This window comes from Entelurus aequoreus, linkage group LG10 (assembly GCF_033978785.1).
Source record: "Entelurus aequoreus isolate RoL-2023_Sb linkage group LG10, RoL_Eaeq_v1.1, whole genome shotgun sequence".
In the NCBI taxonomy this organism is placed as follows: Eukaryota; Metazoa; Chordata; class Actinopteri; order Syngnathiformes; family Syngnathidae; genus Entelurus; species Entelurus aequoreus.
This window is the reverse complement of record NC_084740.1, coordinates 14,245,111-14,269,245: the sequence shown is the minus strand read 5'-3', so window position 1 is coordinate 14,269,245 and position 24,135 is coordinate 14,245,111. Positions and strand designations below refer to the sequence as shown.

Sequence of the window (24,135 nt, the reverse complement as noted above, 5' to 3'; positions counted from 1 at the left end):
TTTCAGGTAACCATCTACGGTTAATGTAAAAGTGCATGTGCGCTCAAATTGGGTGACTAATCTCAGTTTACAGTGCATCCCGAATATATTCACAGCGTTTCACTCTTTCCACATTTTGTTATGTTACAGACTTATTCTCAAATGGAATAAATTAATATTTGTCCTCAAAATTCTACACGCAATACCTCATAATGGCAATGTGAAAAAGTTTTTTTCGAATTTTTTGCAAATGTATTAAAAATAAAATACTAAGAAATCCCATGTACATAAGTATTCACAGCCTTTGCCATGAAGCTCAAAAGTGAGTTCAGATGCATCCGGATCATGATTCGGAAAGGCCCACATCTGTCTATATATAAGGTTCCACACTTGACAGTGCATGGCAGAGCACAAGCCAAGCATGAAGTCGAAGGAATTGTCTGTAGACAACCGGGACACGATTGCCTTTAGGCAATGAATTTGAAAAAATATATAATAATAAATAACATTTTGGAATAAGGCTGTAGTATACCAAAATGTGAAAAAAATGAAGCGCTGTGAATTATTTTCGGATGCACTGTATACGTAATTAATGTAATATTTTTATGTGATTAATCACATAAGTTACATTTTGACACCCTTAGTTTTTTTGTAATAGTATTTTTAGAATGTGGGTCATTAAACTTTGGACACCTCTGCACTGAAGCTTCAAGACAGATTACCATTGACGCCGTAAAGCAGACCTGGGCAAATTAAGGCCCGGGGGCCCGCATGCGGGCCGGCCCGTTAAGATTTTCAATCTGGCCCGCCAGACATTCCCAAATAGGTTTTTTTAGATTTTTAAGATGGAAACTGTAGCTGCCATTATGATGTACAGTGATGTTTTCGAATGACCGTAAGTCTTGAACTATACAAAGTATTTCAATGGTTGGAATCTGCGCTTTTGCATGGTATACTAGTTACTATGGTAATCTAATTAGTTACTATGGTAATCTAAGTCACAGCAGCTCAGACGAGGCACCAAGCAGTGTGGGTGGGGGAGCGTTTCCACAGAGTGTTTCCAGAGCGAGCTATTAAATGTTGGTGTCAGGGACAGATGCGGAAGGAGATTTTTACAACAAAGTTCTAAAGCTCAGTGATATATCCGATATATCAGATAGTAGGTGGCGTTTTTTTACCCTTCGCGGTTTGTTGCATTTTTGTTGCATTTCACTTGATTGTAAAATATGTCGATGGATAGGAGGTGTGACATTCATATGTTGTCAATATTCAGTGTTTTATCGTTCATAATTAATATTGTAAATCCCCCATTCTTTATTTTCATGTATATTCTGGGTGTCTCATTCAGTAGAAACATTTTTAATTCCATTCTGTTTTTTAAGGCGCTCTGTCATAATGTTTTTAGCATTGAATCAGACATTATTGTGAGGTTTTGTATTAGTGTTCCTAAAAATAGATATACCGGCCCCCCGACACATTTTTTTCTCTAAATTTGGCCCCTTGAGTCAAAATAATTGCCCAGGCCTGCCGTAAAGGGAAATATAGCCAATGTTCGGTGACTATAGTGATGACATATGAACTCTATGCCTTTCAGAAACTGGCACTGGGACGAGCCTTCCTGTGGCGGGGAAATGTGCGTGGTGCTTTACTACCAGCCGTCTGCACCACCTGATGAGGAAGGTCACTTCCTGTTCCAGTGGAATGACGACAACTGCAACGCCAAGAACAACTATGTCTGCAAGTATTCTCGAGGTGAGCAAGGGGATCATGCGTACTTACTAATAGTGCTATTGTCAATTACAAAATGCAATTAAAGCTGCGAGCAACGTTGAACGGCCTTCTCCTTGTTGCATTGCGGGGTTTACGCGAGTCGGCCAGCAGGCATGATGCTCGCGGTCACGTCCTTCCCGATGCCCTGACTCGCCACCAAAAATGTCAGGAAAATCGGAGCATGTGTAAGGAAGTTATGACTGTTATATTTTTCCACCACGAGGGCGCAATATTGGCGCCATTAGTGACCAATCGGGCACTTTAGGGTGTCATCATCTTTTTTACCAAACTTAAGATCAACATCTGAATTTGTAGAGCCGAGGTATTAATCTTTTTTTCGTGTTTTGTGGCGAATCATTGAAACAATGTTTGCTGCCATACCACGCCCTCTTCTTATAGCATAGACAACATTTGTTCACAATTTATCATTGCTTATATGTCAGGCTTGGGCAATTATTTTGACTCAGGGGGCCAAATTTAGAGAAAAAAATGTGTCTGGGTGCCGGTATATCTATTTTTAGGAACACTAATACAAAACCTCACAATAATGTCTGATTCAATGCTAAAAACATTATGACAGAGCGCCTTAAGAACGGAATGGAATTAAAAATGTTTTTACTGAATGAGACACCCAGAATGTACATGATTACATTATTAACTATGAACGATAAAACACTGAATATTGACAACATATGAATGTCACACCCCCTCTCAATCGACATATTTTACAATCAAGCGAAACGCAACAAAAATGCAACAAACAGCCAAATATGAACAAAAACAACTATAATCTGATATATCTTTGTTGTAAAAACTTTGTTGTAAAAATCTCCTACCACGTCTGTCCCTGACACCCATCTTTCTGGCTGGCCGCTCTGGAAACACTCTGTGGAAACGCTCCCCACCCACACTGCTTGGTGTCTCGTCTGAGCTGCTGTGACTTAGATTACCATAGTAACTAATTAGATGACCGTAGTAACTAGTATATCATGCAAAAGTGCAGATTCCAACCTCACTGCACATCATAATGGCAGCTACAGTTTCCATCCTAAAGATCTAAAACCATTTGTTGGGAATGTCTGGCGGGCCAGATTAAAAAGCTTAACAGGCCTTAATTTGCCCAGGTCTGCTATATGTGTACTATCTGTAATTTTAACCACGCCTCATTTAGCCAAAGTCCTGAGAAGTAGTTCGTTCAAGCAAGATCCCTTTTTTTCACCGAAAAATGGAAGACGAAAACCAAGATGGCCGACTCCCTGTTCGTTTTCAGGTATGGGTTCTTGAGACTTCTCCTGGGATTTTCGTGTCGATACGTGAAGCTGGTAGAAGGAGCTCATTTTTTCTCATTTTAAACAACAACAATTTTGAAATTGTATTTTCGGGACTCCCAAAATATAACAACTTTCCACGCCTGCCAAATATGGGGACTTTTTGTGCATGTTTGGAAGCCTTTTTGAGGACCCTATCGGAGACAAGAAAAAACACAGCAATTTCAATAGGGCCCTATGCTGCTCGGGCCCTAATTAACACAATTATGATATACTAAATCAGGTGATTGTTGTTGTATTGTACAGTAGTGAGGAAGCGCCACAAAATAATAGAACCCCTCCCCAGTAAAAAAAACATCCATTCATCCTTTTCTTTACTGCTAATCCTCATTAGTGTCCCAGGTGGGCTGGAGCCTAGCCCAGCTGCCTTTAGGTCGCTAGCCAATCACACTATCAAACGTATTTTGGAAACATGGGAGAAAGCTTGAGTACCTGCAGAAAACCCACAGGGTGAACAGGCAATCTCCACGTCCCTACAGATGTTTGACCCCTCCATCTTCTGATGTGCGGCCAACATGCTAACGCCCAATCAAGCTGTAAACATAAATATTTAAAAGAAGTAGGTCAGGTTGTCTTACGTTCAGGGTTTAGAGATGTATACATGCAGGTGCCAGTCGACTTCTCCCCAGGCGACATCTCTGAGCTTTTCTTACTGTCACTGACACACCAGCGATTTGGAGAGGGGCGGCTAGACCTGCTGGAAAAAAGCACCTCAATGGTTGTTAGCAAACAATAGAGGGTTTATGAAGACATATGAAAGCCTTTTTTTATATAAATTAACATTTTAAATATATGAAACTAAAATATGTAAATGGCGGACGTTCGTTGCTGATTGTGTGTTTGATAGAGAAGCAGATGGAAGATATCGTACATTACTTCATAAAACTACTGTAGTTGTTAGTTCTACATTCTAATATATTTCTTATCTAAAAGTTGTTTTATTTTGAAAAAGCATGTTACCTTTTTAAATAGTACTGTTTTGAGGGGGGACAAGCACCAATTAAAGTTATTTCAATCATTTCTATGGGCGGCTTTGATTTGAGATGCAAGTGTTTTCAGTTAAGAGCTCCGTCACAGAACCAATTAAGCTCGTAAGTTGAGGTACTACTGTAAATTATTTCATATATATGAAGTGTTTTTATCAGGAGTTTCATAGGGATGTGTATTTTACTGCTTACTTTTAATATTTTTACTGTTTTTTTTGGTAGACAATTTTAGATCTGTCCGGGGACAACATATGAAAAATAGTCGATTGACTAATTCCGGTACATTTACAGTAATGTTGATTAAATTACACTGTGCCTGTTGAATACATCTAAATCCACTTAAAGGCCTACTGAAATGAAATGTTTTCATTTAAACGGGGATAGTAGATCCATTCTATGTGTCATACTTGATCATTTCGCGATATTGCCATATTTTTGCTGAAAGGATTTAGTAGAGAACATCGACGATAAAGTTCGCAACTTTTGGTCGCTAATAAAAAAGCCTTGCCTATACCGGAAGTAGCGTGACGTCGCAGGTTGAAAGGCTCCTCACATTTCCCCATTGTTTACACCAGCAGCGAGAGCGATTCGGACAGAGAAAGCGACGATTACCCCATTAATTTGAGCCAGGATGAAAGATTCGTGGATGAGTAACGTGAGAGTGAAGGACTAGAGTGCAGTGCAGGACGCATCTTTTTTCGCTCTGACCGTAACTTAGGTACAAGGGCTCATTGGATTCCACACTCTCTCCTTTTTCTATTGTGGATCACGGATTTGTATTTTAAACCACCTCGGATACTATATCCTCTTGAAAATGAGAGTCGAGAACGCGAAATGGACATTCACAGTGACTTTTATCTCCACGACAATACATTGGTGAAGCACTTTAGCTACGGAGCATCGTGCTTAAATGCAGATAGAAACAAAATAAATAAGCCCCTGACTGGAAGGATAGACAGCAGATCAACAATACTACTATCAGGAGACACCGAACCAAACACTGGACCTGTAACTACACGGTTAATGCTGTGCCGCCTGTCGAAGCCTAGCAATGCTGTTGCTAACGACGCCATTGAAGCTAACTTAGCTACGGGACCTCGTCAGAGCTATGATAAAAACATTAGCGCTCCACCTACGCCAGCCCTCATCTGCTCATCAACATCCGTGCTCACCTGCGTTCCAGCGATCGACGGCGCGACGAAGGACTTCACCCGATCATCGATGCGGCTAGCGTCGGATAGCGCATCTGCTATCCAAGTCAAAGTCCTCCTGGTTGGGTTGCTGCAGCCAGCCGCTAATACACCAATCCCACCTACAGCTTTCTTCTTTGCAGTCTCCATTGTTCATTAAACAAATTGCAAAAGATTCACCAACACAGATGTCCAGAATACTGTGGAATTTTGCGATGAAAACAGAGCTGTTAGTATTGTGATACAATGTGTCCGAATACTTCCGCTTCAACAATCGACGTCACGCGCATACGTCATTATACATAGACGTTTTCAACCGGAAGTTTCCCGGGAAATTTAAAATTGCACTTTATAAGTTAACCCGGCCGTATTGGCATGTGTTGCAATGTTAAGATTTCATCATTGATATATAAACTATCAGACTGCGTGGTCGGTAGTAGTGGGTTTCAGTAGGCCTTTAACTTATATAGCAGTATCAGCAAACAAACTGTTTCCCAAGTGCTGCACATTATGAAATAATAATTTAATTAAAAACATTTACAACAATAGGTAAAATAATAAAATCACAGTAAAAACAGTACAATAAGTCAAAACAAATCTAGACAAAAAACAATAGAAGACACAGGACCAATGCCGAGTTACAAGGCTGAAAATAAAAGTGGGTTTTAAGACTATTTATTATCAAATAACCCAATACATTTATAAATATTGTATTCTAACAGTTATTTTACTGATATTGTAAAAATTAGTATTTCGTTGCCCCAAAAAACATTTTTTTACTGTGCATATTGTCTAGTAGTGGCTGTTAAGTAGTCTTTTTTTGTTTGTTTTAGAAAAGGCACCAGTATTCACCGAGCAAGGGAACATAGCACGAGAAGGTACAACATACACATAATGAGTTTGTTTTTATTTTTCTATAATTGAGACCTTAAGAATACACGCTAACCTGAAGTGATTTTGTTGAGACATTTATTTTCATTTACACTCTTTTTCAGTTCCAACTGTGAGGCCAAACATATTCTTCACAACGGCAGGTGATGTGTCCAATAAAGTAGGACTGCCCGAGTCATCAGGTATGAGGAACACTTTTTTATACTTTTTCTTGACGCATGACTCTATGATAGGGTCGGGCATCGGGCATTAAAGCATGTCAAACAGTTTGATTCTTTCAGGACAGTACACATTTTTAAATGTTGATTCCAGTTTTTAATGCTCAGTCCACCGACCGGAAGGAATAGCGGCCAGTAGCTAACTCCATACATAGTGTGGAGCCGCTCCACCAAGTCAATAATCCTCATTGCGGCAAATAAACTACATTTCTTACAGGTGTCATAGATAAGTGTCAGGTTCAAACACCGATGACATCTATTATACAGACAAGCAGCAAGGAATTAAACAGAGACAGGATTAAATTTTGCTCAATGAGGAGAAACGTCTTGGCTGTACTCTTGAACAGTCTTCCACCACGCTCTGACGAAAGGATTGCACGCCTCCTCTTTAATTTGGACTTTGCCTGATTACATGGCAACAGCTGTTTCTAAGGGGAGAGGGGGTCGTAAACAGCCGTTGCCCTCGGTCACAAAACAGTTTAAAGAAAAGATGCCTGGAGCTTCCGTCAGGTCCGGCTTCCTTTCCGCTTTGTAGATCTCGGGTCAAGACAAGATCTTCCTGTGGCTTACAATAGATCAAAGAAACCGACACCTTCATGTCGCTTCCCATCATACACAGTGGAGTTTTACAAGCCTTTTGCTTGGTAAGATCAAAGACAGCTTTTGTCTCCTCGCCGGGAACTCATGGAAACACAAAGTTTTGTGATAACTTAGATACAATTATTCTGACAATAAGATAGCCGCTCAACTTGCTTGAAACACTACACCAAGAAATAAGTGCTTAGCAAACTTCAAGAAGTGTAGATAGAACCACGTTTCAGCCAAAAGTAAGCAGTTATTAACAGGAAATTACGAAGTAGATTAATAAGAGTGTAGAGAGAGGATAATATAACAACAGCTGTTGGGCTGATCTATTACTGTTTAGCAACCTTTGCTTGCACGTAAGTGTTATGTTCCGCATCGCGTCGTAGCAATGGTCGTGTTCTCGAGATGCAGAATGAAAGGCAGAAGCAAACTGCAAGTAATTTAAGTATTTAATTCCATGCAACAAGGCAAAAACAAAGACGCTGTGCCGCTTGGAAGTGCACGAAAAACACAGGAAAAGCTGTGCGAGTTTAGCAAATCAACAAATTTAAACGGTCCTTAGCAAAGCTGGACATTAGCAGCATGTAGCAAGGAGTTGGCAAACGAGAACGTGCCTGCCGAGTAGACCGAACAATGGACCTGCGCAGGTAAAAGACGAGACGGGTCCATAACGAGGCGTGATTAGTGGCGGCAACAGGTGAGGACACTAGTCAATAAACATAAGTCTGGTGTGGATAATCAGAGCCCTTGGCAACAAGAAAGTAAACAGAGGAAAGCAAGGGGCTCAAGGAGCAGAACTAAACACAAAACCTAGGAGATTAACAAAAAAAGCACGATAAGACATGACCTATGACCTACAGCACAGGTGGAAAACAGATCGATCCATTAATCGGCAGTGTTGATACAGAGGGTCGTATCAGTATGTGATTGATACGAGAGTGATTTGATCAATATTTTTATTTTCCCAAAATCTTGTTTTTGTTAAAGGGGACCTATTATGCAAAACCAAATGTTCGCACCTACTGGTACCTGTTTCGTGTATTTGATATCTGCATAAGTCCAGAAAATTTGAAACCAAACCATACAGGCATGGCGGAGATATTTATGAAACAATCTTGCCTTCCTTCGTACTTCCTCCAAACAAGCCATTTGGAGTTTGCCTAATTAGTGACCTTTTTTTTCCCATTGGTGACGTTTGCCGATATCTCCATACATAGAAGAGCTTTGTGCGAGACCGCCAATGTTGTCCGACGTTATCGTCAAAAAGGTCCTTTTTGTTGCGGGGCAGACTGGCTCCTACATGCACATGCATCCTCCTCTGTCTCCATTTCAATACAAAATAGGGTGTACACTATATTGCCAAAGGTATTTGGCCACCTGCCATGACTCACATATGAACTTGAAGTGCCATCCCATTACTAACCCATAGGGTTCAATATGATGTGGGTCCACCTTTTGCAGCTATTACAGCTTCAACTCTTCTGGGAAGGCTGTCCACAAGGTTGCGGAGTATGTTTATAGGAATTCTCGACCATTCTTCCAAAAGCGCATTGGTGAGGTCACACACTGATTGGTCGAGAAGGCCTGGCTCTCAGTCTCCGTTTTAATTAATCCCAAAGGTGTTCTATTGGGTTCAGGTCAGGACTCTGTGCAGGCCAGTCAAGTTCATCCACACCAGACTCTGTCATCCATGTCCTTATGGACCTTGCTTTGTGCACTGGTGCACAGTCATGTTGGAAGAGGAAGGTGCCCGCTCCAAACTGTTCCCACAAAGTTGGGAGCATGGAATTGTCCAAAATATTTTGGTATCCTGGAGCATTCAAAGTTCCTTTCACTGGAACTAAGGGGCCAAGCCCAACTCCTGAAAAACAACTCCACACCATAATTCCTCCTCCACCAAATTTCACACTCGGCACAATGCAGTCCGAAATGTAGCGTTCTCCTGGAAACCTCCAAACCCAGACTGGTCCATCAAATTGCCAGATGAAAAAGCGTGATTCATCACTCCAGAGAAGGCGTCTCAGCTGCATCCTATATTGCCAAACACTTTTGGCAATATAGTGTATATCTGTCAGTAGACTTCATATGGAAGTGTTAAAAACTACAACATGGCTGACAAGGAGAAGACGCAGCCAAAGAGGAGGCACGTAGATAAGACCGCCCACAAAACAGCGCATCCTGAAGAGACAGTCAAAAAGCGTCTGGAAGATGGTCTGTAAACATAATCTATGCATAATCTTGACCAAAGAACCACCATTACATGTTATATAGAACGCAAGAGTTTTTTAAATGTAGAAAAAAATTATTATATAACACCTTTAACGTTTACAAACTCGGGGAATAATTCCCAGGACACACGGGGACTCTGAGGCCTAAACCCAAATCATTTAAATGAGTAGTAGATGGTAGTTTTTGCTTTTGTTTAGTTATTGTGTACTATTGTATATTGTATAGGAAAGTGTATGCAATAAAAGAAAATAGTGGACTTGTTAAAAGAAAATACAGTTAACACGAATGTGATCGGTATCGGCCGATTTCACTCATAGATGATCCTAGATAACCCAACCCCGAATCAGCAGCATGATTGACCCTTGATCAAAACATCTATATCTCTAACACATTTACACAACAGGATATGTGTAAATGTTTTTTTATGGGGTTTCCAAAAAGTTAAACTTTTCCTGAAAGTGTACTCCTCTGGAAAGACACTTATAACATTTATATTCAAGGTCAAACGACTGATAAATCGAAATGAGTAACCAGAATTGGAACCAGAATTGTCCAGATTCAAACGATGCCCTACCCTATTTATGAAATGTCTGCTTTTGGAATAATCTAATAACTCTGCTTTTTAGTGTCTTTCTCAACCAACACCGTGTACGTTCCCTACATCCTGTATGCAACCATTCCTGCCTTGTTGCTGCTGTTGCTTGCAGTTGCTGGCTTCTTCTGCTACAGACAACAAGCTAAGCGGTAAGAAACTAAGTACAGTGGTACCTCGGCTTACGAGTTTGTTAGGTGGCTGCGGTGTCACGTTGGCAAGAAACGGTAACGCCACAGAGCCAATCGATGAACTTGTGGGCGGTCTCAAGGAAAACAGACTTTAGCTGGAGCAGTTGCTTACCGCTTGGTGCGACTGCTAGGCTACATTATTTTTGGACGGTAAAAACTGCCTTTTGAAAAAGTGCAGGGGACAAGTCTACCCTGTCTACACCTAAATTATGTCCCGGTGAGTCACCGGATGTGTTGGTTGGATCTCTGACATTCGCTAGTATTGCTACGCCAACTAACGGTGCGGAGGCTCGTAACCCAAATATTTGATCGCAACCTAAAAACTTAACTATTTTGGATAAAATGTGTCTCAATGCCGAAAAGTAAAAAAAAAAACAGTGGCCCTCTGTCGTTTGTTAGCGTAGCAATGAAAACAACAAACCCACATGCTAAAGTTACTTACTATGGAGCTGAGGCTTAGTTGAAAACAGCACATATGTCAATCAATCAATCAATGTTTACTTATATAGCCCTAAATCACGAGTGTCTCAAAGGGCTGCACAAGTCACAACGACATCCTCAGATCCCACATCAGGGCAAGGAAAAACTCAATCCAATGGGACAATGAGAAACCTTGGAGGGGACCGCAGATGTGGGGACACCCCCACACCCCGTGGGCGACCGGTGCAATGGACGTCGAGTGGATCTGGCATAATATTGTGAGAGTCCAGTCCATAGTGGATCTAACATAACAGTGAGAGTCCAGTCCATAGTGGATCTAACATAATAGTGAAAGTCCAGTCCATAGTGGATCTAACATAATAGTGAGAGTCCAGTCCATAGTGGATCTAACATAATAGTGAGAGTCCAGTCCATAGTGGATCTAACATAATAGTGAAAGTCCAGTTCATAGTGGATCTAACATAATAGTGAGAGTCCAGTCCATAGTGGATCTAACATAATAGTGAGAGTCCAGTCCATAATGGATCTAACATAATAGTGAGAGTCCAGTCCATAGTGGATCTAACATAATAGTGAAAGTCCAGTTCATAGTGGATCTAACATAATAGTGAGAGTCCAGTCAATAGTGGGGCCAGCAGAAGACCATCCCGAGCGGAGACAGGTCACCAGCGCAGAGACGTCCCCAACTGATGCACAGACGAGTGGTCCACCCCTGGTCCTGACTTTGGACAGCCAGCGCTTCATCCGTGGCCACTGAACCTGTGCCCCCGCTCCACGAAGGAGAGGGGGGCAGAGCTCTACTTTAATGCAGTGGTCAGTTTTCTGAATGCATTCAGTCACCTTTTAGGTAAAATGTGTCTTGGAGAAGTAAATATAGGAGACCCTTGCATAGAAATAACAACACACATGGTAATGTTAGCTTTTCCCGTGCATTTGTTCTGGACACTGTGCAGACAATTGTTCGTAAGTATAAAATGCATGGCACAGTTTTGTCACTGCCACGATCAGGAAGAAAACGCAAGCTATCACCTGCTGCTGAGAGAAAATTGGTCAGGATGATCAAGAGGCAACCGAGAACCACCACAGAGCAGGTCTGCAATGAATTGGAAACTGCTGGAACACAGGTGTCAGTGTCCACAGTCAAGCGTGTTTTGCATCGTAATGGACTGAGAGGCTACCATGCAACAAGGAAACCCTTGCTCCAGAAGCGACACCTTAAAATGGGACCCATTACCTCCCTGCTTGGCACTCAGCATCAAGGGTTGGAATTGGGGGTTAAATCACCAAAAATGATTCCCGGGCGCGGCCACCGCTGCTGCCCACTTCTCCCCTCACCTCCCAGGGGTGATCAAGGGTGATGGGTCAAATGCAGAGAATAATTTCGCCACACCTAGTATGTGTGTGACAATCTTTGGTACTTTAACTTTTAATTTAAGGCTCGTCTAAAGTTTGCTGCTGATCACGTGGACAAAGATAAGACCTTCTGGAGGAAAGTGTTGTAGTCAAATGAAAAAAAATGTAGCTGTTTGGCCACAATACCCAGCAATATGTTTGGAGGAGAAAAGGCGATACCTTTAATTCCAGGAACACCATTCCTGCCGTCAAGCATGGTGGTGGTAGTATTATGCTCTGGGCCTGTTTTGCTGCCAATGGAACTGGTGCTTTAAATGGGACAATGAAAAAGGAGGATTACCTCCAAATTCTTCAGGACAACCTAAAATCATCAGCGGTCTTGGGCGCAGTTGGGTGTTCCAACAGGACAATGACCCCAAACACACGTGAAAAGTGGTAAAGGAATGGCTAAATCAGGCTAGAATTAAGGTTTTAGAATGGCCTTCCCAAAGTCCTGACTTAAACGTGTGGACAATGCTGAAAAAACAAGTCCATGTCAGAAAACCAACACATTTAGCTGAACTGCACCAATTTTGTCAAGAGGAGTGGTCAAAAATTGAACCAGAAGCTTGTGGATGGCTACCAAAAGCGCCTTATTGCAGTGAAACTTGCCAAGGGACATGTAACCCAGTGACGTGCAGTCAGGGGAGGCAGGTGAGGCGGGGCCTCACGTGCCATCATGGAAAGAAAAAAAATGTAAAAAGAAAAAAAAAAAATTAAATTGTTATATGTATCCAGTGATTATACTATAAAGTTATTTTCTATTTAACTTCACCAGTTTTAGATTATTTTTATGCAAAATTGCTGAATTTTCATATTTGCCGTTCAAATACTGAGAAGAGACTTGCTTTGATCTGCAGCCAGTTGAGGCACGTCACTGAGTTGTGCCTCAACATGGATTGCGCAATGACTCGGCTAACTGCTGGCTAGTGATGGGATCGGCAGTTCTTTTGACTGTACTGAATCACTAGAATCAGTTCCTTAAATTGATTCGTTCAAAAAATTAGTTATTGATTCGTTCAAAAAATTAGTTCACCGAATCACGCCCCCCCCCCCCCCCCCAAAAAAAAAATTGCGTGGCGTGCGTAGTACAGACAGTACAGTGCAGACATTCGCGCACTGCGTAGGGACTCGCGTTAATCTAACAACGTCAACAGTTGCAGTAGAAGGGATAATAATAATCCATCCATTTTCTACCGCTTATTCCCTTCGGGGTCGCAGGGGGCGCTGGAGCCTATCTCAGCTACAATCGGGCGGAAGGCGGGGTACACCCTGGACAAGTCGCCACCTCATCGCAGGGCCAACACAGATAGACAGACAACATTCACACACTAGGGCCAATTTAGTGTTGCCAATCAACCTATCCCCAGGTGCATGTCTTTTGGAGGTGGGAGGAAGCCGGAGTACCCGGAGGGAACCCCTCTGCCACCGTGCTGCCCGATAATAATAATAATAATAATAATAATAATATGAATCAGAATTGATCCCCAAGGAGAAATTTATTTTTGTTACAATAACTGTGTAAATAATAGCCTATGTATGTGTACATACATTAGTTATTATTTTAATTTTAAATCTTCTCAAAACAGCCTGCCCTACACGTTACCCCCCGCCCCTTCTTTCTGTCTCCTCTACTAGTCTACTCTCATTTTGTTTTCATGTGGCTTGTTTTCATGGGATCGGCAGTTCTTTTGACTGTACGAATCACTAGAATCAGTGACTGACAACGCCACACGGTGGCCAGTTCAGTACGTGTACCGAATCTCTTCTGCAGTTCTTTTGACAGTACGAATCACTAGAATCAGTGACTGACAACGCCACACGGTGGCCAGTTCAGTACGTGTACCGAATCTCTTCTGCAGTTCTTTTGACAGTACGAATCACTAGAATCAGTGACTGACAACGCCACACGGTGGCCAGTTCAGTACATGTACCGAATCTCTTCTGCAGTTCTTTTGACAGTACGAATCACTAGAATCAGTGACTGACAACGCCACACGGTGGCCAGTTCAGTACGTGTACCGAATCTCTTCTGCAGTTCTTTTGACAGTACGAATCACTAGAATCAGTGACTGACAACGCCACACGGTGGCCAGTTCAGTTCGTGTACCGAATCTCTTCTGCAGTTCTTTTGACAGTACGAATCACTAGAATCAGTGACTGACAACGCCACACTGTGGCCGCAGTTCAGTACGTGTACCGAATCACTTCTGCAGCAGCAGTACAGTTTAATTGCAAATCAGCATTATTATAATGATGATAGCTACTAAACAACAACAACAACAACAGTTGCAGTAGAATGGATAATAATAATAATAATAATATGAATCAGAATTGATCCCCAAGGAGAAATTTATTTTTGTTACAATAACTGTGTAAATAATAGCCTATGTATGTGTACATACATTAGTTATTATTTTTATTTTAAATCTTCTCAAAACAGCCTGCCCTACACGTTACCCTCCGCCCCTCCCCCTCGCGTCGCTGCTGCTCAGCCTGCACGGATTTTCTTTAACTTTATGTGTTGAGATAATGGGGACGTGTGTTTGTTTTCATGTGGCTTGAGTCAACATTAGCCGTTAGCTTGGAGAATGAATGGAGAACGGATGCCAATGGCATGAAACATATCCCCGCGACGGGGGGGAGAATCACTCGCGGCATTGGGGCAAGCAGAGCAGAGAGCGAGAGCGTTGTCGTTCACTGAGTGATTCATGTCGTTAATCCGCGGTGAACGAATCGTTCGCTCAGTCCCTCCCCCCACCCTCTCATTGGCTGCGTCGTTCGCCGACGTCGAGGGTTCAGTGAGTCACAGAATGCGCCAGTTCCACTCATACCGGCATGGTCGCGGCGGAGCTCAACTGAACTGAGAAAGGAACGAATCAGTTCATGAAGTGATTCGGTTCAGTACGTTCACTCAAAAGATTCGTTCTTTCGAACGAATCGTTCGCAAACGACACAACACTACTGCTGGCCTGCTGTGCAGTGAGACCGTATTGCTATATGAATTGTATTATACATTTCCATAGTTTAGTTAGCTGAGGTATATAATGTACAGTGTATTTTGTCAACAAATGTATGTGTGTAACATATTTCTTGTGCTGAGCAATCATAAAACGGCTGCGAAGACGCACTGGCTGAGGCTCGCAGTAATCCCGCCTCCTTGTGCTGGATAATGCACCCCCGCTGTAGAATGCACCCCCTGACGAGAGAGTTATATCAACTAAAGCCCACACTTAAACTTTCCACGTGCAATATTGAATTTATTTAAAAAATGTTATTTAATAAGAAGCCAAAAAGTGCAAAAACAATAATGTTCGTGTTGGAGGAGTTGTGAATGACTGCTGGGCCACAACATTAGGTACACCTGCAGACTGCAGCACGGATTTCATATTTCAGTCATTCACAACTCCTCCAACACGAACATTATTGTTTTTGCACTTTTTGGCTTCTTATTAAATAACTTTTTTAAATAGATTCAATCTTGCACGCGGAAAGTTTAAGTGTGGGCTTTAGTTGATCTAACACTCCCGTCAGGGGGTGCATTCTACGGCGGGGGTGCATTATCCAGCACAACAGCAGCGCATGGACTTCATTTAAAAGTAAAGGTAAGACCATAATAAAGTTTTTTTTTTTATTAAATGTGCTTTATTGTGTGCTACAGTTTGTATGTGTAAAGTTAAAGTTAAGTTAAAGTACCAATGATTGTCACACACACACTAGGTGTGGTGAAATTTGTCCTCTGCATTTGACCCATCCCATGATCACCCCCTGGGAGGTGAGGGGAGCAGTGGGGAGCAGTGGGCAGCAGCGGCGCCGCGCCCAGGAATAACTTTTGGTGATTTAACCCCCAATTCCAACCCTTGATGCTGAGTGCCAAGCAGGGAAGAATGCTGGTATGAGCTTTTAAACACAACCCGTTAACTGCTGCCAATCAAATGGTGAATAAGATACTCTTTAGGGTTCATATGTTTGTAAATCTGACTGTGATGAAGTCAGTGCCTCACCAGCCATGAACCTCACCGCACGTCACTGATGTAACCAAATATTAACATTGCTGTATGTATACACATTTTCAGTAGATCCATAATGAATTAATAAATTCATAAAAGAACCAAACTTCATGAATGTTTTTTGTGACCAACAAGTATGTGCTTTAATCACTCTATCACAAAAAAATAAGAGTTGTAGAAATTATTGGAAACTCAAGACAGCCATGACATTATGTCTTTCACAAGTGTATGTAAACTCTCGACCACGACTGTACATTTTTTACATCGTACAGTTTTCAAGCTTAATGCAATACCTTTTGTCCCCGCCATTGTCACCAGCAGGAAGACGGAGACCAAAAGCCCCACCGGCCGAGGCAAACCGTGGACGCCCACGGATACGCCGTCTTGCCCACTTCAAGGACCTTACGCCTTCAGCGACATCACCCTGCTTTCTCACCTTTCTCCTGACAGCACTCTGCCGGCGGACTTCATCACCAAGTACTGCACTCCCGCCAAGGACCCCCAGTGGAACGACTATGAGAATGTGTTGATAGCAGACAGGGAGAGCGGCTTTGTGAACAACGACATCTACGAGAGCAGCAGGGCTCAGGGTCGACGCTGCCGCGCTCAGGACGGTTGGGTCGAAAATGAGATCTATGGGTAGGACTGGTCAGGTATGTGGCCTGTTGTCATGACAACATGTGTGGGGCAGGATTCCTACACGTGGTGGATTTGGATTTATGGTCAACTTAGAGCGCACTCATTTTAGGCCATATCTACCGTACTGGACTGTGTGGATTATTTCCAGTCTTATTTCGAATTATTCTGATTATCTGATTATCATGGCAGGTGGCATTAATTACTTGCAAAGAGGAGCGATCACAATAATGAAATGACGCACGCAAATAGTCGCAGGTGAGCTATTTTTCTTCTTTTATGAAATCTGTCAGTTATCATTAGGGAACCTTTTCAAAACATGTCAAAGAAACTCTTGAAGGGGACCTACAATGATTTTAATCTACATTTCAGGGGTGTCCAGTCTTTTTCCATAAAGGGCCACGTAACACCTTGTCAAAGTATGCAGGGGCCATTTTGATCATTTTTTATTTTGTAAAAAAAAAATGATGAAAACATATTTAAAGACAAAACTCAATGTCAGCTTTGAGTTATAGGTGACGATACTATTACTAGTACTAGTTATTTTAGGGTGTTAATAGTGGGGCCAGGGGGCCATTTGCAGACAGCAGGTCAGGGTTTTGTTGCCCCACGACATATTGTTGGGAAAAAAACAACAGTAAAAATGTAAGAAAAAAGAGCAAAAAGACATACTATGCTGAAATTTTGATTGTAATGAGAATCAACTTTATTAGCCAGGTATGTTTAACACTCTAGGACATTTGACTTGGTTGTGATCTCTTTGTTCAATGTCAACAATAAATATTAACAATTAACTAAAAATATGAACAAATAAATAACTAATATGTGCAGAGCTCATAAAAAATGTTTAAAGGTGAATGAAGCAAAAAAACTTAAATATATATGTTCACAGTGACAGATATATAATACTGTAAATTGCGGACTAAAAGACACTACTTTTTTCCTACACTTTGTCCCCTGCGGCTTATAAAACGTTGCGGCTAATTTGAGATTTTTTCTTCGCTAAAGGCTATAATGTTTTGAATTCAACAAATAGTTTTCAACAGACACTGAAAATTGTTATTGTTTGTGCCATGGCGCCCTCTTTTGTTACCAATGATTGTCACACACACACACTAGGTGTGGTGAAATTTGTCCTCTGCATTTGACCCACCCCCTTGTTCACCCTCTGGGAGGTGAGGGGAGCACTGAGCAGCAGCTGTGGCTGCACCCGGGAATCATTGTTGGCGATTTAACCCCCAATTCCAACCCTTGATGCTGAGTGCCAAGCAGGGAGGTAATGGGTCCCATTTTTATAGTATGACTCGGCCGGGGTTTGAACTCACGACCTACCGATCTTAGGGCGGACACTCTAACCACTAGGCCACTGAGTTGGGCAAGTTTGCTGACTCGCTGGTGCAGTGGGGTGAAGTAGAAGTGCCGTTCTGTCTTCAAGTCGTCCATAGGGTTTCCACTCATATGGTTTCTTCATTCAACACTCCAAGCAACTGTGGTTGGTTTTACAGTATAACTAAAACAATTCATACTTACTAAACCGGCCCAAGTGTGATGTCTGTAGAAGTGTTTTCATGCATATTTGTACGTGCTATCGTAATGTAATAAAGATAGCGTCGTTAGCATTAGCCAATACGCTAACACGTTCACGAGTGTCTGTGTTAGTGTTATCAACTTACAATGGCATTCTGGTTCTATTGTTCCGCTTTCGTAAATTCACCAAAACGTCACAGGGTTTGTTTTGTATTGAGTCTGTTTAGCTGATTGGAGAGTTATCTTCGCAGCTAAAGGGTCCATGACGTTGACTTCAGTTTTGCTTGATCAGCCGTTTTACTGCCGTGTGACAGACACCGTTTGGAAAAAATTAAGGTATGTAAATAAACATTTACAAAATCTTACTGTGCGAATAACTAACTTCACAACGTATATATCTGCTGCTTATAGTCCGATGCGGCTAATATATGGAAATATATGTTCATGTTCTAAAATTTAGTGGGTGCGGCTTATATACCGGTGCATTCTATAGTCTGGAAATGTGGTAACTGTTATTACAATTTGTCACTCATAACACAATTTTTATTTATAATATCTGTAGCATTTTTGAGAAAAAATATCACACGCATACTAAAGACTTTTTGGTACTTTTTGGGGCGGTATAGCTCGGTTGGTAGAGTGGCCGTGCCAGCAACTTGAGGGTTCCAGGTTCGATCCCCGCTTCCGCCATCCTAGTCACTGCAGTTGTGTCCTTGGGCAAGACACTTTACCCACCTGCTCCCAGTTCCACCCACACTGGTTTAAATGTAGCTTAGATATAAAAGCGCTTTGAGTCACTAGAGGAAAAAGCGCTATATAAATATAATTCACTTCACTTTTCAAACTTTGTATCAAATGTTCAGCTTTTTTCTCATTAGATTACAGCCCTTTGCTTTGTTTTCTTACATTTTTACTATTTTTTTTCTCGACCATATGTTGCGGGCTAACGAAACTCGAGCTGCGGGCCACAAAGGGCCCATGTGCCACAATTGGACACCACTGGTCTAGATTGTATATGCTTTGGTGTAAAATATGTGTACATTTTGCTCCACTGTCATACCAAAGCCATTTTTTGAGTCTGTCTGCAAGCTGGAGCTTCTCCACCTCTTGCTGACAGCTTATGTCTCGCGGTAATATCAAATGTTCAGTTTTTTTCTCATTAGATTGCAGCCCTTTGCTTTGTTTTCTTACGTTTTTACTATTTTTTTCCCTCGACAACATGTTGCGGGCCAACAAGATTCGAGCTGTGGGCCACAAATGGCCCTTGTGCCACAATTGGACACCCCTGGTCTAGATTTTATATGCTTTGGTGTAAAATATGTGTACATTTTGCTCCACTGTCATATCTAAAAGCCATTTTTTGAGTCCGTCTGCAAGCTGGAGCTTCTCCACCTCTTGCTGACAGCTTATGTCTCGCTGTGATAGCCAAGTTGCAAAAACCCAGCGAACAGAGGCATCCAAACTGTGTGCAAGCTCACGCCAAAATGCATGAACCTTATGATTTGATATGTTGGCATGATTTAACACGAGGAACAACATGAATAAGTCAGAAAAGACAAAAATCATCATAGGTTCCCCTTAAACATCTTGGCGGAAGTCTCCCCAAAACTGTTAATGTCAGGTTCAAACACTGATGACATCTATTAAACAGACAAAGAAGCAAGGAATTAAACAGAGACAGAATTCAATTTAGTTCATTGAGGAGAAACGTCTGGGCTGTACTCTTTGAACAGTCTTCCACCACGCTCTTGACGAAAGATTGTACGCCTCCTCAGTGGCCTAGTGGTTAGAGTGTCCGCCCTGAGATCGGTAGGTTGTGAGTTCAAACCCTGGCCGGGTCATACCAAAGACTATACAAATGGGACCCATTACCTCCTTGCTTGGCACTCAGCATCAAGGGTTGGAATTGGGGGTTAAATCACCAAAAATGATTCCCGGGCACGGCTACGCTGCTGCCCACTGCTCCCCTCACCTCCCAGGGGGTGATCAAGGGGATGGGTCAAATGCAGAGGACAAATTTCACCACACCTAGTGTGTGTGTGACAATCATTGGTACTTTAACTTTAACTTTTATTTGGACATTCCCTGATTACATGGCAACAGCTGTTTCTAAAGGAAGGGGGTCATAAACAGCCGTCGCCTTTGGTTACAAAACAGTTCAAAGAAAAGGTGCCTGGAGGGGAGTCCGGTCCTGCTTCCTCTCCGCTTTGTAGATTTCGGGTCAAGACAAAACTTCCTGTGGATTACAATACATCGAAGAAACCGACACCTTCATGTCGCTTCCCATCCTACACAGTGGAGTTTTACAAGCCTTTTGATTGGTAAGATCAAAGACAGCTTTTGTCTGCTCGCCGGGAACTCATTGAAACACAAAGTTTTGTGATAACTTAGATACAATTATTCTGACAGTTAAAGCCGCACATTTTTCTGCCATTTTTACTTCCTGTAAATGCAATGGCCAAATACCTTTCTTCATATGATGCTTTCAAACGTGAAGCAATTATAACGTTGTGCATACTATCATCATGCTACCATGCTTACTAAAACAGCAAGTCTTTAAAGTATATTATAGCCACACAAACATGCGTTGTTTGTGCTTTGTTTTTTTTTATGTCAATACATCATTGCATTTTTACAAAAGTCTCCTTAGTACTTTTTTTGTGCATTAGAAGAAGAAAAAAAGTCCTTTTATTAGAGCGTGGTTAAGGTCCTGACCCTGCAGGGACCGATAATGTCTGGAATGAGTCATGCAAGAACAGATGTCTTTACTTTATTCATTTTGCTTCCAGTGGTTTATATTGTCCTCTGTTAATGCATCATTTCTGTCAAGTTACGCAATTGCAGTTTTGGAGATTCAAAGAGTCAGTAATGAACCCGATTATGCCCTCCGAGCACCCTTGCCAGGGCCGCTGCTATGTAGAATGCGGGTTCTGGAGCTCACGCCTTTTTAAGCCTGCAAAATAGGTGAGTTATCATCCAATAAAAGGGTTCTGTGGTAGGACTAATTTCCACTAAACACGAAGAGTGACATCAGCTCGCTGTAAAAAAAAAAAAAAAAAAAGGTTTCCTGTTTGGACGCTGATGTCCGGGAACAGGGTAGTCCATGTGGAAACAGTGATGACAGACTGCCCCCAGCAAAGCTCTTTGGTCTTTCTGACCTCCGCTTGATAAACCCTGCACTGAAGTGACACTGAGCAGACGTTTAGGAAGTCTAAGACATGTAGCCGGTCTCTGGTGTGCTCTACGTTACTAATTGTGCCATGTTTGGGTGTGCGTGTGTCATGGAAAGCTGCAGCAAGCTTACAAAAAGGAGACGCTGAGTATGTTCTTGGAGAAAGTTCGACAGGAAATGCCAAAAGCACATCTGGAACTCTTACATTCAGGAAGTCTATGCGTGACAGCACAGTTGAGGCCTTTTGGAGCACAACTAGGCCTGTATGCATGCCACTGCCTGGGAGATGCTAGTGTGTGCTGTACCTTTAAACATGCATCTTAAGCTTGGGCTATATTATGTACAAAACCCAAAACCAGTGAAGTTGGCACGTTGTGTAATTCGTAAATAAAAACAGAATACAATGATTTGCAAATCCTTTTCAACTTATATTAAATTGATTAAACTGCAAAGACAAGATATTTAATGTTCCAACTGAGAAACTTGTTTTTTTTTGGCAAATAATCATTAACTTAGAATTTAATGGCAGCAACACATTGCAAAAAAGTTGGCACAGGGGCATTTTTACCACTGTGTTACATGGCCTTTCCTTTTAACAGCACTCAGTAAACATTTGGGAACTGAGGAGACAATTTTTTGAAGCTTTTCAGGTGGAATTCTTTCCCATTCTTGCTTGATGTACAGCTTAAGTTGTTCAACAGTCCGGGGTCTCCGTTGTGGTATTTTAGGCTTCATAATGTGCCACACATTTTCAATGGGAGACAGGTCTGGACTACAGGCAGGCCCGTCTAGTACCAGCACTCTTTTACTATGAAGCCATGCTGTTGTAATACGTGGCTTGGCATTGTCTTGCTGAAATAAGCAGGGGCGTCCATGATAACGTTGCTTGGATGGCAACATATGTTGCTCCAAAACCTGTACCTTTCAGCATTAATGGCGCCTTCACAAATGTGTAAGTTACCCATGCCTTGGGCACTGAGACACCCCCATACCATCACAGATGCTGGCTTTTGTACTTTGCGCCTATAACAGTCCGGATGGTTCTTTTTCTCTTTGGTCCGGAGGACACGACGTCCACAGTTTCCAAAAACCATTTGAAATGTAGACTCGTCAGACCACAGAACACTTTTCCACTTTGCATCAGTTCATCTTAGATGAGCTCCAGCCCAGCGAAGCCGGCGGCGTTTCTGGGTGTTGTTGATAAATGGCTTTGGCTTTGCATAGTAGAGTTTTAACTTGCACTTACAGATGTAGCAACGAACTGTAGTTACTGACAGTGGTTTTCTGAAGTGTTCCTGAGCCCATGTGGTGATATCCTTTACACACTGATGTCTCTTTTTGATGCAGTACCGCCTGAGGTATCGAAGGTCACGGGCATTCAATGTTGGTTTTCGTGCAGTGATTTCTCCATATTCTCTGAACCTTTTGATGTTATTACGGACCGTAGATGGTGAAATCCCTAAATTCCTTGCAATAGCTGGTTGAGAAATGTTGTTCTTAAACTGTTGGACAATTTGCTCACGCATTTGTTGACAAAGTGGTGACCCTCGCCCCATCCTTGTTTGTGAATGACTGAGCATTTCATGGAAGCTGCTTTTATACCCAATCATGGCCCCCACCTGTTCCCAATTAGCCTGTTCACCTGTGTGATGTTCCAAATAAGTGTTCAAATGTTATGTATCTTGACTTTGCAGTCTATTTGATTGAATATAGATTGAAAAGGATTTGCAAATCATTGTATTCTGTTTTTATTTACCATTTACACAAGGCGCCAACTTCACTGGTTTTGTATATTTGGAATTTTATGCCTGCAACATGATGCAAAAGAGCTGGCACAAGTGGCAAAAAAGACTAAGAAAGTTGAGGAATGCTCATCAAACACTTATTTGGAACATCCCACAGGTGAACAGGCTAATTGGGAACAGGTGGGTGCCATGATTGGGTATAAAAGCAGCTTCCATGAAATGCTCAGTCATTCACAAACAAGGATGGGGCGAGGGTCACCTCTTTGTCAACAAATGTGTGAGCAAATTGTCCAACAGTTTAAGAACAACATTTCTCAACCAGCTATTGCAAGGAATTTAGGGATTTCGCCATCTATGGTCCATAATATCATCAAAAGGTTCAGAGAATCTGGAGAAATCCCTGCACGAAAACCAACATTGAATGCCCGTGACCTTCAAACCCTCAGGCGGTACTGCATCAAAAAGCAACATCAGTGTGTAAAGGATATCACCACATGGGCTCAGGAACACTTCAGAAAACCACTGTCAGTAACTACAGTTCGTTGCTACATCATTTCAAAATGTTTTTGGAAACTGTGGACATTGTGTCTTCCGGCCCAAAGAGGAAAATAATACTGTTCTAAGCGCAAAGTTGAAAAGCCAGCATCTGTGATTGTATGGGGGTGTATTAGTGCCCAATGCATGGGTAATTTACACATCTGTGAAGGCACCATTAATGCTAAAAGGTACATACAGCTTTGGAGCAACATATGTTGCCATTCAAACAACGTCTTTTTCATGGACGCCCCTGCTTATTTCAGCAGGACAATGCCAAGCCACGTGTTACAACAGCGTGGCTTCATAGTAAAAGAGTGTGGGTACTAGACTGGCCTGCCTGTAGTCCAGACCTGTTTCCCATCGAAAATGTGTGGCGCATTATGTAGCCTAAAATACCACAATGGAGACCCCATGACTGTTGAACAACTTAAGCTGTACATCAAGCAAGAATGGGAAAGAATTCCACCTGAAAAGCTTCAAAAATTGGTCTCCTCAGTTCCCAAACATTTACTGAGTGTTGTTAAAAGGAAATGCCATGTAACACAGTGGTGAAAATGCCCCTGTGCCAACTTTTTTTGCAATGTGCTGCCATTAAATTCTAATTTTATGATTATTTGCAAAAAAAAAGTGTTTCTCAGTTCGACCATTGACATAAATAGTTTTTGTGTGATACGAGATGTGGGGAGCCAAAGCACCAACCAGATGATTATGTGACC

General features: G+C 42.0%; 1 protein-coding gene and 1 long non-coding RNA gene across 4 annotated transcripts in view; one reads left to right on the top strand and one right to left on the bottom strand.

The window, feature by feature from the left end:
- laynb (layilin b) overlaps window positions 1-17,572 on the top strand; it is a 32,205-nt gene extending 14,633 nt beyond the window's left edge. Inside the window, exons 3-7 of one of the 3 annotated variants that reach the window (XM_062062044.1) lie at window positions 1,574-1,731; window positions 6,087-6,131; window positions 6,249-6,326; window positions 9,803-9,920; window positions 16,124-17,572. In XM_062062044.1, coding sequence (XP_061918028.1) covers window positions 1,574-1,731; window positions 6,087-6,131; window positions 6,249-6,326; window positions 9,803-9,920; window positions 16,124-16,445 — 721 coding nt within the window. In that variant the 3' untranslated portion in view covers window positions 16,446-17,572. Of the gene's footprint in view, window positions 1-1,573; window positions 1,732-6,086; window positions 6,132-6,248; window positions 6,327-9,802; window positions 9,921-16,120 lie in introns of all 3 variants that reach the window. The other 2 variants (XM_062062043.1, XM_062062045.1) reach the window with 2 other exon arrangements.
- LOC133658304 (uncharacterized) overlaps window positions 3,522-24,135 on the bottom strand; it is a 22,296-nt gene continuing 1,682 nt past the window's right edge. Inside the window, exon 3 of the long non-coding RNA XR_009827445.1 lies at window positions 3,522-3,611. This is a non-coding gene — a long non-coding RNA (uncharacterized LOC133658304). The remainder of the gene's footprint in view (window positions 3,612-24,135) is intronic.